This window comes from Brassica rapa, unplaced genomic scaffold, assembly GCF_000309985.2.
Source record: "Brassica rapa cultivar Chiifu-401-42 unplaced genomic scaffold, CAAS_Brap_v3.01 Scaffold0217, whole genome shotgun sequence".
Taxonomy (NCBI): Eukaryota; Viridiplantae; Streptophyta; class Magnoliopsida; order Brassicales; family Brassicaceae; genus Brassica; species Brassica rapa.
In genome coordinates this window covers 84,593-100,095 of record NW_022610161.1, presented here as the reverse complement: position 1 = coordinate 100,095, position 15,503 = coordinate 84,593, and the positions used below count along the sequence as shown (strand labels likewise).

General features: G+C 40.7%; 1 protein-coding gene across 5 annotated transcripts; it reads right to left on the bottom strand.

Moving 5' to 3' along the window:
• Positions 1 to 7,415: 7,415 nt before the first annotated feature.
• Positions 7,416 to 14,734, bottom strand: LOC103855968. Of its 5 annotated transcripts, XM_033283096.1 has the most exons (5): positions 9,307 to 9,927; positions 8,733 to 8,890; positions 8,276 to 8,563; positions 7,981 to 8,196; positions 7,416 to 7,860 (listed from the first exon to the last, which is right to left on the bottom strand). In XM_033283096.1, exons 2-5 carry the CDS (start codon positions 8,814 to 8,816, stop codon positions 7,543 to 7,545), a joined length of 906 nt encoding a protein of 301 aa, XP_033138987.1. In that variant the 5' UTR covers positions 8,817 to 8,890; positions 9,307 to 9,927; the 3' UTR covers positions 7,416 to 7,542. The 5 variants fall into 5 exon arrangements, 2 of the variants coding, with proteins under 2 accessions (XP_033138987.1, XP_033138988.1); XM_033283097.1 differs by lacking the exon at positions 9,307 to 9,927 and having other exon boundaries at positions 8,733 to 9,051; XR_004453411.1 differs by lacking the exons at positions 7,416 to 7,860; positions 7,981 to 8,196; positions 8,276 to 8,563 and adding an exon at positions 11,234 to 14,734 and having other exon boundaries at positions 8,833 to 8,890; positions 9,307 to 11,151.
• Between the last annotated feature and the right edge of the window lie 769 nt (positions 14,735 to 15,503).

The following is a 15,503-nucleotide window of genomic DNA, read 5'->3' as shown; positions in this document are numbered from 1 at the left end:
TATCAATGCATATACATGATCATGCAAGTACTAGTACTATACTTTAATATCGATCATCATTGTGAATTCTTATTTTAAACATCACTTCCACAACACCCGCCCGTTACCATACTCATATAATACAATATATATACTAGACCCGAGAAACCACTAAGGCTAACCGAGACTAGTGAGTTAGCATCACCATCATTGTCGAATGTCCGGTATGAACAATCCGACACTGCATCGTCATGCAGTACACGGTCTCCAGGGAGCTACCCCATCATCGTGTCTTCATGACCTTGTTCCGTTCGCAGGACCAAGTCACGGTAATGCAGGGGCTTTAGGGATAGTGAATATAACAAGATTTCACATGCTTTTACTTCCATAATTATTCCAAAATTAATCCTTAATTAATCATAATTAACTCTTAATTAATCCTAGATTAATCCTTAATTAATCTCATATTAATCTTTAATTAATCCAAGATTAGTACTTAATTAATCATGATTACTCCTTAATTAATCTCATATTAATTCTCAATTAAACCAAGATTAATTCTTAATTTAAACTAAGATTAATCCTTAATCAAAACCATGATTATTTCATAGTGAAGATTAGTACTTGAGAACAAGTACTAAGATTGGGATTAACCTCACTTTAACACTATTCTTTAAGTGTAAGTGTTTACCATGAGTAAACACAACATCATTCTTAAATATTCAGACATTTTACTAACTTAATCAAGGACTCATTCATGATCTATCTCAACATCTGTCTAGACTCACCTAAAGAACAGTCTTGAAACTGGCTTGGACAAAACTTGAGTTCCTCTTGAACAAAGCTGAATGGACCAAGAGACTGAATGGATAGGATGGGACTAGCAAAGCTCCACACCTTAGCAAGACAAACCAAAGGACTAGATGGCCTCAGCTGATCCTCTTCTCCAAGGTAAGCTTGTGGCTGGACTTCTGATCTTTCTCAAGAACCAAACTGAGCTAAGGTTGAAGATTAGGTCACCACCAATTTTTTTCTTGACTTTTCTCACTGAGTTTTCTGTTCTTCTTTCTCTCTTTCTCACTGAAATTCTCTAGGTTTTTCTGCAGGGTTCTGAACGTGGGAAGCAGCTGGAGGAGGGTTAAATACAAGCTGTGGTTGCTTCACCTGAGGGTTTAGCTCATAACAAAGCTTGGCTGAGAGCAGACAGCTGGCAACCTGTTTCATCATCTACACCATACTGTCCTTTCCCTCCCATGAAGTAGTTTCCAGCCAATCATAAATAATTAAAGGAGGAAGCAAGCACACAGGCAGCTTGTGATTGTCATGTGCCATTTACTGAAGAAGCTAAGCAAGCAGGCAGGTGCAAGTCATGTGATTAAAGACTGAGCAAGCAGGCTGGTGGAAGACATGAGTCTGGTCCAAAATTACTTGTAGCAGTTGGTTGATAATTTCCAATAATTTTTAACTAAATATTCCTTGTCTTTGGCTCTCGTCTTGTTCTCGGAAAATCTCTTCCAGTTTAATAAAAATTCGACCAAAATATTTAAGACTCGACCAAACTATCAAGTGAAGGTCTTTCAACCACAAGACAGTCCCGTCGAAAAATTAATCTACCGGGTCGATTTTTATTTCTATTAATCATGGTCGAACCAACTAAAAACTGGTCGAGTGGGATTTTTCTTGACCAAAAATTTATTGGCTCGTGAGGGTTATTACACTCTTCCCCCCCTTAAAAGAATTCGTCCCGAATTCTCAAAATACAAGTGTACACCCTTTACTGGACGATTGGGTTATCTGAGAAGAGTTATGGGTAATCAGCTCAGACTTATCTTCATCCTACCATGTTATAACAACTCTCTGTCGCTTTCCCCACAATACTTCAAGTTGCAAAATTTCCCTATTCTTCAATTTCCTGATATGACGCTCGCCTATCCGCAAAGGACCTTCAGGATAGGTGAGGTTAGGTTGCAAGTCCTCTGGTCGCTGCTGCTCGACCATATTTGGATCTGGTATATGCTTACATAGCATCGATACATGAAATACCGGATGCATAGGCATATCGGGTGGAAGTTCTAGTCTATAGGCTACTTCTCCAACTCTAGCGACAATTCGGTATGGTGCCTTTGCTATTGCAGCGGATCCGGGTTCTAAGGTTATAATAAAGGGGTTACTCCTAGACGGCAGCAATCCCTCTAATGCCTTAAACACGTCCTCATATTCTCAGACTACTGATATTTCTTCCATGTTCTGCTCTTTCTCGTCTTCTACTGGTCCAACAACTAAGGTCACTAAGTATAGTTCTTCACCCTTCTCCAAAAGGTTTTCAATTCTCAGTGCTAACACTAATGACGCTCCAACACTTGGTACTATGCCATGGTAAGCTAAAGGGGGTTGGGTATCTCTCTCGAAAACAATCTTCCTTCGACCACAATCAAGGTGAGCTCGGAACTTGACAGCCAATCACCTTCAGTTTCAAGAACTTGATCTCCAGGAGAACGGGAATGGATAAATTCACCCTAGTGAATTCTCCATCGAATCATGATGCTACTTCGGGAGCTACAAAACTATGTGTTGCTCCCAAATCGAAAAGGATGTGGGTGGATATTCCACCCACAAGCAAAGTCGCTGACAATAATTGACTTTCCCTTCAATTACTTACTCAACAACTTTTATACTATTTTTTATTTATATCACCAATTTACCAATCACTTAAAAATTATCCAACACTCAATTGGTTAGGAAAACAAACCTGAAATCGGACCCTGAGGTGGTCCGGATGGTCCTGGTAACTCTAAAGCATAAGCCCTACCAGCAGTGGCTTGACGCTTAGCAGGAGGTAAGGGTAAAGGTGGGTTAACTGGTACAACGGGTTGAGCACTCGTAACAACAGGCTGAGCAAGATGAGTGTGTGGACATGATGTCGCGTAATGTCCTCGCTCTCCACACGTGAAACAAGTGATGTGAGATGGTACAGCCGGTTGGAACTGTCCCACGGTCGGACAATCTCTCCTAACATGGCCCAGCTGGCCACAAGTGAAACAAGTTGGGGTTCTAGGTCTAGGATCTCCAGATCGACCTCCCCGAAAAGCTCTACCTCCCCGTCCTCGCGGCATAGGAGAATGTGGCTGAGGCTGACTTTGAACGGATGGACGTCTAGGTTGTGCAGAATGGCTAGAAGAATCTCTCTCAGCAGCAATGGCCTCCTCCACGTTCACAGCACGCTCAACAAGATCAGCAAGCCTATGAAACTCTACTGCCTCAAGTCTGCTCCTGATATATGGGTTAAGTCCTCGAAGGAACTTACGGATAATCATCATCTCGTCCTCTCGACCATAGTGGACATACTTCCTGAGACGGGTGAACTCTGCCTCATACTTCCTAACAGATAATCCTCCCTGAACTAGCTCCATGAATTTAATCTCCAATCGATCACGGGCTTCCGGTGGGAAGTACTTTCGAACGAACGCTGTACGGAAGTCAGCCCAACTCAGATTGAAGTCTCCAAAGTTCCTCTCTACGCATCACCACCAACTGATGGCGTCCTTCTCCAGATAGTAAACAGCCACGTCCTTCTTAAATTCTACCGGACAACGGGTTGCAGCAAAGTTCTGCTCGAGATTGTGCAGCCATGCATCAGCTTCAAAGGGATCAGTGCCTCCCTGGTAACGCTTCGTCCCCAAGTTCTTCATAATCATGACTATCTTCAGAAAGTCCGGATGAGAAGTGGTAGGTACTGGAGCTGGCTGAGCACGCTGTGCTTCACGCTGTGCATTCAATGCTTGATGTTGCAAATTCACCATCTCAGCCATCAGTTCTAGAAGTGCTATTATAGCTGGATCAGTTGGAGCTGGTCCAGGTTGTGCTGCCGGAATAGGTGCAGCAAGGGCTGGTGGAAAATGAGCGGCAGGAGATGCAGGAGCTGCGGGATGATCTCCGTGCACTGGACTATCGTGTACCACATCCACCTCGATGTCCATAAAGTACGGGTCTGGAGACAATGGCATGTGCACCGGTGTCTGATCATATGACCCTTCAGACGGGTCAGTCTCAAAGCTAGAGCCCGAAGGTGTAGCATCAAAGCTAGGAGTCGGAAGTGGTGCCGGAGTAGATGGCGGCGAAGAGTCTGAAGATGATGAAACCGAAATTGGGAGGTTTGGACCTCCACGGCGTCCAAAGAGTGCTCTTCTCGGTGGCATCTGCAACGAAAGATCATGGTAAGTTTCTACCCAGGTCTATCTATTTCTAAAAGAAGGAACAAACCAGCATATCCTAATTATCCTTGCGACACATTTTCGACTCGAAAATTATTTGAAACAAGTCCCATTCAAGCATCGTATAACCATGCTCTGATACCACCTTTGTGACACCCCCGATCGTAGATAACCGGAAATGACACGGTCGATGTTCCCTGATGGTCGACCCGAGGTTCTCGAAATAAATCCGATCACCTTAGACCAACAACCAAAGAACACAGACACTCCTATCGGATATTACTCTAGGCTTTTCAACCCGATAAAGCAATATTCGATAGTTAGTTCGTCCCGGACAAGGACTAATATCATATGAGAACTCGTGATTTATAAACATCTTTTATACATTATTTATTTACTTTAAACATCTTACAAACTGTTATAGTTTACCCTACGGCCTATCGCCCAACAACGTTTTAAGTAAATATACATTAAAACGTACGTTGCAAGGACAACAAAATACTACCGCTGGTTGGCCGCTCCTTCCGTCCAAAAGATTTAAGTGTCTCCCGCCTAAGGTTTACCTGCACACACAAATGAGTCATGAGCAACTAGTTTACTCAGTGAATCTAGAATCACAACACAATCAATAACAATCAAGCAATTATCAATGCATATACATGATCATGCAAGTACTAGTACTATACTTTAATATCGATCATCATTGTGAATTCTTATTTTAAACATCACTTCCACAACACCCGCCCGTTACCATACTCATATAATACAATATATATACTAGACCCGAGAAACCACTAAGGCTAACCGAGACTAGTGAGTTAGCATCACCATCATTGTCGAATGTCCGGTATGAACAATCCGACACTGCATCGTCATGCAGTACACGGTCTCCAGGGAGCTACCCCATCATCGTGTCTTCATGACCTTGTTCCGTTCGCAGGACCAAGTCACGGTAATGCAGGGGCTTTAGGGATAGTGAATATAACAAGATTTCACATGCTTTTACTTCCATAATTATTCCAAAATTAATCCTTAATTAATCATAATTAACTCTTAATTAATCCTAGATTAATCCTTAATTAATCTCATATTAATCTTTAATTAATCCAAGATTAGTACTTAATTAATCATGATTACTCCTTAATTAATCTCATATTAATTCTCAATTAAACCAAGATTAATTCTTAATTTAAACTAAGATTAATCCTTAATCAAAACCATGATTATTTCATAGTGAAGATTAGTACTTGAGAACAAGTACTAAGATTGGGATTAACCTCACTTTAACACTATTCTTTAAGTGTAAGTGTTTACCATGAGTAAACACAACATCATTCTTAAATATTCAGACATTTTACTAACTTAATCAAGGACTCATTCATGATCTATCTCAACATCTGTCTAGACTCACCTAAAGAACAGTCTTGAAACTGGCTTGGACAAAACTTGAGTTCCTCTTGAACAAAGCTGAATGGACCAAGAGACTGAATGGATAGGATGGGACTAGCAAAGCTCCACACCTTAGCAAGACAAACCAAAGGACTAGATGGCCTCAGCTGATCCTCTTCTCCAAGGTAAGCTTGTGGCTGGACTTCTGATCTTTCTCAAGAACCAAACTGAGCTAAGGTTGAAGATTAGGTCACCACCAATTTTTTTCTTGACTTTTCTCACTGAGTTTTCTGTTCTTCTTTCTCTCTTTCTCACTGAAATTCTCTAGGTTTTTCTGCAGGGTTCTGAACGTGGGAAGCAGCTGGAGGAGGGTTAAATACAAGCTGTGGTTGCTTCACCTGAGGGTTTAGCTCATAACAAAGCTTGGCTGAGAGCAGACAGCTGGCAACCTGTTTCATCATCTACACCATACTGTCCTTTCCCTCCCATGAAGTAGTTTCCAGCCAATCATAAATAATTAAAGGAGGAAGCAAGCACACAGGCAGCTTGTGATTGTCATGTGCCATTTACTGAAGAAGCTAAGCAAGCAGGCAGGTGCAAGTCATGTGATTAAAGACTGAGCAAGCAGGCTGGTGGAAGACATGAGTCTGGTCCAAAATTACTTGTAGCAGTTGGTTGATAATTTCCAATAATTTTTAACTAAATATTCCTTGTCTTTGGCTCTCGTCTTGTTCTCGGAAAATCTCTTCCAGTTTAATAAAAATTCGACCAAAATATTTAAGACTCGACCAAACTATCAAGTGAAGGTCTTTCAACCACAAGACAGTCCCGTCGAAAAATTAATCTACCGGGTCGATTTTTATTTCTATTAATCATGGTCGAACCAACTAAAAACTGGTCGAGTGGGATTTTTCTTGACCAAAAATTTATTGGCTCGTGAGGGTTATTACAATGGCTGTCCATGTAACTTCCGCAATCCTGGATAAGGACCGTCGGGACGGCCATGGTTCGAGGAAACGAACCAGCCGGTCTTAAGACCTTAAGGCTAGCGTTCCATGGCCAAGATAGAAGGTTAAGGACGTCAGGATGCTGAGACTTAACCTTATAAGAGAAAGAAGTCAGCTAGGATAAGTTGTACAGAAGCTGGGCTATGCTTACGAGAAGCTCGATCAGCTAGACGTAGCTCGGTCAAGCTCAGCCTAGTTCGTTCCAAGTTAAGTCAGCTCAACCATTTGGACTACTAGCTCACTCAGCTGAGGCAGCTTGGAGTCAGCTCATCTCAGCTTGACGGACTGTTCAGGTTTCGGGTCGATGGTCCGGTCCGGGTCAGTGGCGGGCCATCACTACAAGAAAACAGGTTTTTTACCTACCGGAAGAATAGTAGCTACTCGGTCGCTAAATCAAGATTAGCGACTGATTTACGACTAATTACGTCTGTCGTTATAGTGTGCGTCGCTAAATAAATCAGTCGTTAGTCGGTCGGTATTTAGCGACTGCCTATCTGCAGTCGTAAAAAAGTCGCTAAGTTACGACTGATTTTGCGACTGCTTTAGTGACGTATTTAGTGACTAATATACCAGTCGCTAAACGGTCGGTAAATATAGCGACTGACTAGTGACTGATTAGTGACTGAGGTTGCCACGGGTAACGACTGATTATCAACGTATTTAGCGACTGTTAAGTGACTACAAAGCTACTTCTTTTCGACCCATACAAACATTGATTTGGGATTTGGTATTTATTTATTTTGGTTCACTTTTGATTTTTATTTGTGGGATTAATTATTTGACAGATGGTAAATGAAGAAACTGAAAGTAGATTAAAGTTTATAGAATCCTAAATACCAAAAAGATACATCCCAAATCAAACACCAAAATACCAAAAAGTTATCGGAGTTGTTATATGTTCAAAATACCAAACACCAAAAGATAGTTAAATATGATAACCTAAGAACACAGAGCTTTCACTGATCAGGAGGAGCTGGAGATGATGCTTCAGAGGCAATGAAATCAAGGTATTTTTGGTCAGTTAAACGCATGTACTTGTGCAAAAGGGAGAACTCAGCCATCTTAGCCTGGTTAATAGCTTGTTCCAGAGCACGGTCTGCCTCAGCCTTGGCAATATGGGCTTCTTGTTCTTTTATCTTGAGTTCAGCTTCTTCAAGCTTTTGTTGCATGTGCATGAAAGAATAGGAACTGATCGGGTCATTTCGTTTTCTCTTAAGCTTCTTCTTCAGGCTTCCAATACCAAAAAGGTCTCCTTTGTCATTGCAGAAAGTTGACTACAACAAAGAAAACAATGAGTAAGTCATTATCAATCAATTTCCAAGCTGGAAAACAACACCAAACTCTTAATGCAAAAACTTATGACTGTAAAATATTTTTTAAAAAAAATACTAGACCTGAATAAACAGCTCGTTGTCCTCTTCTATTGCTAGCAAAAGCCCCTCTGAGATTTCAGTGTTATCCTTCCTAAGGTCAGCCAACTTCTCTTCCTTTTTCTTTTTGTAAGCCTCAGCAACTTTTTCTGCTTTGAAATCAACATAGGTTCCATCTTTTCTTGTATGAGCCTTGATGAATACTTCACCAAAACTCACAAGTCTTCCCAACTCCTCTATCTGAAATGAAATGGAAGAAAGACACACATGAAAAAGAGACAAGTGTTAAAGAAAACGAGACAAAGAAAATGATACTCACCAGCTCCTGTTCGAGTTGCATATAGGACTTCTGTCCTGAGTTATGCTTGTGAATACCAAGACCATTACGTTCAGACAAACGAGCTGCTGATGCCTTGCGGCTCTTTGCCACTGCTGCCTCAGTGTCCCAATAAGCAGTCATTTGTTTCCAGAGTGTATCTCCTATCCAATTCGGTTGGTTGCGAGAGGTCCTTACATCACTGACCATATCTTTCATTCGAAGCTGACAAATGAATTCAAAGTGTTCTTGAACAAGACCGGTTAACATGGGATTCCATGTGTGTTTTTTCTACAAAAAAACAGAGAAAATATAAGCTTATCGTGCATGGTTGCTAGCCACTTTACATATGTTTCAGTGTTCTTTGTTCCAACTAGTTTCATTGCATACTTTACTTGCCGATATTTCTTGTCACAACAGAAAGAACTATAAACTGAATGTAAAAGATAGAAAAGGTTACCGCAAATTCAACGAAGTATCCTTCTTGTCTGTCTCTAGGCACACAGGTCCAGCTATAGAAAGGCTTATTAAACTTCTTTTTCATATAAAGGCTTATTAAACTTCTTTTTCATAATCTTTGTTATCCTACGGGTCAAGCTGGACTTGTCATAACCAAACCTACAACACAAGAGGAAAAAAACAGAGACTCTCAATCAGCAAACTCAAACTCAAACAAGCAGTGAGAAGACACTAAACAAGCAGAGAGAAGACACTAGTATAATACTCACACAACAGACAGAAAGAAGAGAAACACAAACAAAAGCGAAACATAATTAAAATCTTCACAACAGAACCAAAAAAAAAACTAAGGTTTTGAAACGAAAAGCTAAAACTCGGACATAAACTTAAACATATAATTAGCTCAACTTCGTGACTCGAAATTGTTTACTAGACTCAAACTCAAACAGCTAAAACTCGAACTCAAACTTAAACACACTAAAACTCTCATGAAGACAAACTGAAACCTCACACAACAGACACAAAGTAGAGCAACCATACCATGTTGTACCAGGCTCGAGTTTGGGAGAGAGGACCGTTGTGAACTCCTCTCGGCCTGGTTGGGCTAGCATACGGTTTAATACATCCATCACGTCCTCCGAGAGATCAGGTTCAACTGGAGCTTCGAACTCAGCAAAATCTTCTGGGTCTCCATGAGAGTTTTGTGCTTGAGAACTGTGAGGCGATGGAGCTCCATGAAGTGGAGAAGATTGAGATTGTCTCCGCCCAGGATGAGGATATGAAGTACCTTCACCGCCAGAAGACTGAGGTACTCGAGTTGGAGGCTGAGTTTGAGGAACCGGAGCAGATCCAGAAGGTGGGAACGTGGAGGACGGAAAGAGTTGCCTCGGAGGTGGATAATCCCTTACCGACGGCGCCAGATTGTTGTTAGGGAGAACCACCGGTGGAAGATTCGACATCGTCGCCTTAGAGACGAAGTCATACCGAGTCGGTAATGGTCTTGGTGTTTTATTAATCGACGAACCCGGTGCCACGAGTTTGCGCTTCCTCTTTCCACCCATCGCCGGAGTAGCTTCGGTGAAATCGCCGGAGTGAGAGATCGAGATCGAGAGTGAAATCGCAAGTTAGAGAGGAGGCGGTGTGAGATCGAGAGAGTTAGAGAGTGATTAGGGTTGCCGATGAGTAGTAAAAAAATCTAATTAAAGTCCAAAAATAATTGGTTTTAGGCGGGTTTACTGAATTTTGGGTTTATAGGCGGGATTAGTTAAATTTTTGGGTTTAGGAGGGATTCTAATTATCAAATGTTTGGGTTTAGTAAGTTTAGGGTTTATAGGCGGGTTACTTATGGTGTAGGTGGGATTACTTAGCTAAATACAATTTTTTTTTATAAAAAAAACACACCATAAAGTTAATATTTCAATAATATATATCATTACATATTGCCTCAAATAACTTAAACATCATCATCAGAAGACGATAAATTACATCGAAATTCGTCATTTGGTTCTCCATCTCCCACCTCGAAATCGAGATTTATTGGTTCTTTTCGAGCATGTACCAAATGCTCAAATTGTAGGTCTTCAACTGTAGTCATCAGAACAGCATCATCGTTTTCTTGTTGTAACGTAATCGAGGCTACGTCTTCATATTCTCCAGCAACGATTAATCTCCTCGGATTCACTTTAAGAACATTAAGCCACAATTGCTTTGGTTTCTTTACATATGGATACGGGATATAACAAACTTGTTCTGCTTGTGAAGCTGTGTAATATCAAATATCAATATATATATATACATATTATACGTACCTGATGTCAAAAAAATATATATATATGTGTGTGTATGTACCTAGAATAAATGGGTCATATTTGCAGTATTTCCTTGATGAAAGAACATCAACGATACCACCATTGCTTCGCCGAGTGCCTCTACCAAGAACAGGATCATACCACTTACACTTAAAAAGTGTGATTCTCAAATCGACCACCCCCTCATACTTGATTTCTATGATATCAGTTAAGATCCCGTAGTAATGTGCTTCATCAGTTATATTTGTATAACTCTCTCCTTTAACACATACTCCATAGTTACAAGTCTTTCGTCCCTCACCATGCTTCTGCGTATGAAACAAAAAACCTCTTGTGAAATAGATAGGCCATGCTTTAGCTTTATTCATGGGTCCATTCGCCATATCTTTAACCCAAAGAGGAAAAGGATGTGTGTTGCTCCAGTAGCTAACCTGTATCAATATATTTATATATATATATATCAATGTAAAGAACGAAAAACACTTAATACATGTATAATTACTAAGACATACATAATCTTTCACCCATATATGATATTCATCTGCTCTCTTCGTGGAGAGTTCTTCTTCGGAAATGTCTGGATATTTTGCACTGATATAATCTTCGAACATCCTATATTAGACCAACACAAATATGAGAAATCAAAGTAGGATATATAAAAAAACATAAGGTTAACAATTGTCAAATTATATACCTCTCAAATGGCTGAAAATATTCACAATTTCGCAAAACATATGAATGTGCGCATTGATAATCTTTTTCGGATAGCCATATTTCTTGCATTTCTCCACTTGGACGACCTACGTGAGTAAATATATCAGTTACTCCTTCGACATGATATACAGGGACTTCACCTTCATCAAATCTCGTGAACCTGCCCAAATGATGAAAATATAACATTTTATATCTGAAAAAGTGAACATATGAATCATATCTATGTTTTTACCTTGATTTCGTTTGTATATTGTGAGTACAACACTAATTATTAACACACATATATTTATATATATCAAAATTTCAAAAAACAAAAAATTACTACCTGATAACGCAAGATGGACGTTTTGGTCTAGGAGTTCTGCAAGTATAAATGGAAGTAGCCTCTCTATAAAAACATGGCAGTCATGACTCTTCATGCCTGAAAACTTGCCATTCTCAAGATCAACACACCTAGCTAGGTCTGAAGCATAACCATCTGGGAATTTTACCGAATGTTTCACACATTCCAATAAACTTGTTCTTGCATTCTTGTCCAATGTGTAGGGAGGGAAAGGAGCTTGCCCATTGCTATCAACATGTAAATGTTCCCTATCACAGAAAAGTGCTATATCCAATCTTGACTTGATTGTGTCTTTCGACTTACCCTTCACATTCATAAGCGTATTCATGATGTTGTCAAAAAAATTCTTTTCTATATGCATCACATCAAGATTATGTCGAAGAATGAGGTCCCTCCATTATGGCAGCTCGCAGAATATGCTTTCCTTGTGCCAATTATGGCGTTTCCCATATCCAGGTTTCTTCTTATCATGACCATTTCCACCACACTTAGATGTTTTTGGTGGATTGACACCATTTAACAGCTCCGAATAAACTTGCTCACCAGTCAAAGATTCAGGTGGAAAATCATTCAAAGCGCGTTTTCCCTTCAAGAAGTCCTTTTTATTCTTCCTCAGTGGATGGTTACGAGGAAGAAATCTTCGATGACAATCAAACCAACAGGTCTTCCTTCCATTAGTCAGATAAAAATCCTTACAATCTTCCATGCAAATTGGACAAGACAACTTCCCATGGGTCGTCCATCCTGATAGCATGCCATATGCCGGAAAATCGCTTATCGTCCAAAGAAGCACTGCTTTAAGATTGAAATTTTGATTCAAGGAGACATCATATGCTTCAACTCCAGTAGACCATAACTCTTTCAACTCCTCAATCAAAGGTTTGAGGAAGATATCTAGACTAGCTCGCGGGTGATTCGGTCCAGAATTCCAAATTGTGAGAAACAAGTACTCTGTCTTCATGCACATACCAGGGGGTAGATTATATGGAGTCAAGATCACTGGCCACAACGAATGATTATTAGACATTCCAAATGGATTGAAGCCATCCGTACATAAGCCAAGATAAACATTGCAAGGTTCTTCTGCAAAACGGGGATGTTGATCTTGAAAGTATTTCCACTCCGCCGCATCTGACGGATGACACATTTCACCCTCCTTTGCTTGGTGCTCTGCATGCCATCTCATTGCTGATGCAGTCTTCTTGCTCTGGTACATTCTCTTCAATCTGTCAGCAATAGGTAGATACCACATACGACTATATGGTACTTTTGTCCTACGCCGTTCATTTCTAGGCTTCCATCTTGGTGCATCACAAAATCGACATTTATCCCATCTTTCATCTTCTTTCCAGAAGATCATACAATTGTTAACACAAACATCAATTGTATGGTAGGGGAGGCCCAAATTGCGCATCAACCTTTCTGTCTCGTAATTTGAAGCGGTTGATTGGTTTCCAGGTGGTAAATAGTCTGATAACATTTGGCATACCGAATCCACACATTTTTCACTCATATTATAATCTGTCTTATTTTGCAAAACTCGAGCAGCTAAGGATAACTGCGAGTGACCTTCGTGACAACCATCATACAAAGGATTTTTTGCTCCTTCTAACAAATCGTATAATTTTTTTGATTGGTTGGAAACCGGATCTACAACATTTTGATAACTATCATCCTGTTGATAATTATCATAATTCAAATTATCACGAAATGCATCATTCACCATTTCCACATATCTATCTTCTACTAAATTACCAACTTCTTCACTACCACTTAAATGCGTCGGATCAACATAACTTGTTCCTAATCCCATGTCGATTTCTTCTCCATGGTTGTACCAAACATAATAATCTTCCATAAATCCTCTACTATATATATGTTTCAAGATTTTTTGCCCCGAGAGAAATTTTTCGTTTCTGCAAATACTACAAGGGCAAAAGAACTTACCACCATTGCTCTGCGTTAATTCTTGACTATTTGCAAACGTCATGAATTTTTCTACCCCCGCGACAAACTCTCTCGAGAAATTCCCCGTTTCTTCATCAATCCTCTTGTACATCCAAGCACGAAAATTAATATAGTTGTTATAATTGCTCGTCATTGTTGTTAACGATTTTTTTTTTCTCAAAATTTTTTAAGGATATGATTCTTACACGGGTGATGAGATAATAAATATGTCGGTTTTCATCTATATATAGAATATTTAGCGACTGTTTTGCTACTCTTTTGCTACTCTATTGCTACTGATTTTGCGACTACTACAATCAGTCATCAAAAACCGGTTTACTAAACTCAGTAACGATTTCCACGTGTTTTGTAACGGTATTTTGCGACTTATGGCCGACAAAAATATAGCGACCTCGTATAAGTAGCTAAATAGTCGCAAATTACCGACTGAATAAGGACTATGTACTGTAGTCGTAAAGTCGCGACTAACTAGTAACTGATTGTTATTGGTCGCAAATCAGTAGCCAAATAGTAGGTATTCGGTCGGTATATTTAGCGACCGCAGCTGTAGTCACTAAATTCAGTAGGTACGATCTGGACCGTTGATTGTAATCGATGGTCAATATCTGTCCCAAAAGGATGCTTCGAAGGGATGTGTCCCTTCGCACATGAACTTTGGTTGCCTATATATAGGATGCACGACCAGAGATCAATTCATTCATTCTCATTCAGTCTCGTTCTGTCTGAGACAAAGGACACACATCCTAAACAAAGGGATCCCCCAATGAGAAACGAGGATCCAAGCCGGAAGGGCAGAATCCGGGATCAAAACCATAAGGGCACTATCCGGTTCATGGTGAGTATGGCTTTAGCCATATGAGGCCGTGGCTTTTATAAGACACTAAGGCCAATAGGAAGACCTATTCCTGGACGGAAATAGGCGCCAAGGACCAAGGGTGGTTAGCCGAGAGACGGACTGACCAATTGGTACGGGCTATAGCGGCTGTGAGTGGTTCTATCTCTGTCTCTTTATATTATTATGTCTATATGATATATATATATATATATATGGAACGTGATAGTTAATCATATTACCACGTCATAGACCATGGGGTCATGGTTGGTTACGTTGATTGCTAACCATAGCGGATAGGTTGGATCAAAAGGGTACTAGTCGCCAAAGGTTGCATGTTGCCAAGGATCATGAGTTACCAAAGGTTGTGAGATACCAAAGGATGCAAGTAACCAAAAGGTACGAGATACCAATGGTTGCAAGTATCAAAGGGTACGAGGACCAAAGGGTACCAATGACCAAAGGGTGCATCGTGATCCAAGGTTGCGTGTTGCCAAGGATCATGTCGTGATCCAAGAGGTACGAACGTGTCGTGATCCAAGAGGTAAGAACGTGTCGTGATCAAAGAGGTACGAACGTATCATGATCCATCGGATGTGAACGGTTCGTGACTGAAAGGGTACAAACGGGTTGGGACTGAAAGGGTACGAACGGAACGGGACCGAAAAGGGTACTGTTGGGGTCAAAAACAATCATAACGGAATTAACACCCGAAAACCCTCGGAAATCGTATTTCTTAAAAAATAACCAATACGTAGTTTTTACGAAGAAGTATCCTTGAAAGCTAAAAATAGACAACTCAAACTCGATCATTGCGAAACTACCGCACATGCACGCTATCCGGTCGCTACATAGCAACCAAGTCCAAGCCAACGCTCGGTCGCTACGTTACGACCGAACATCCGTTCTGCTTGGTCGCTACGTAGCGACCGAGCATCCGTCCCGCTCGGTCGCTACATAGCGACCGAGCGTTCGTCCTGCTCGGTCGCTATGTTGCGACCGAGCGTCCGTCCCGCTTGGTCGCTACGTAGCGATGGAGCGTCCATCCCGCTCGGTCGCTACGTAGCGACCAAGCGTTCGTCCTGCTTGGTCGCTACGTAGCGACCG

Excerpts from the sequence above, each read along its gene's own strand:
- LOC103855968 (XM_033283096.1), bottom strand. The coding sequence starts at position 8,816 with ATGAAAAAGAAGTTTAATAAGCCTTTCTATAGCTGGACCTGTGTGCCT. Across the intron at positions 8,564-8,732 it reads GATACTTCGTTGAATTTGCG|AAAAAACACACATGGAATCC; the intron begins GTAACCTTTTCT and ends GTTTTTTTGTAG. Across the intron at positions 7,861-7,980 it reads ACAACGAGCTGTTTATTCAG|TCAACTTTCTGCAATGACAA; the intron begins GTCTAGTATTTT and ends TCTTTGTTGTAG.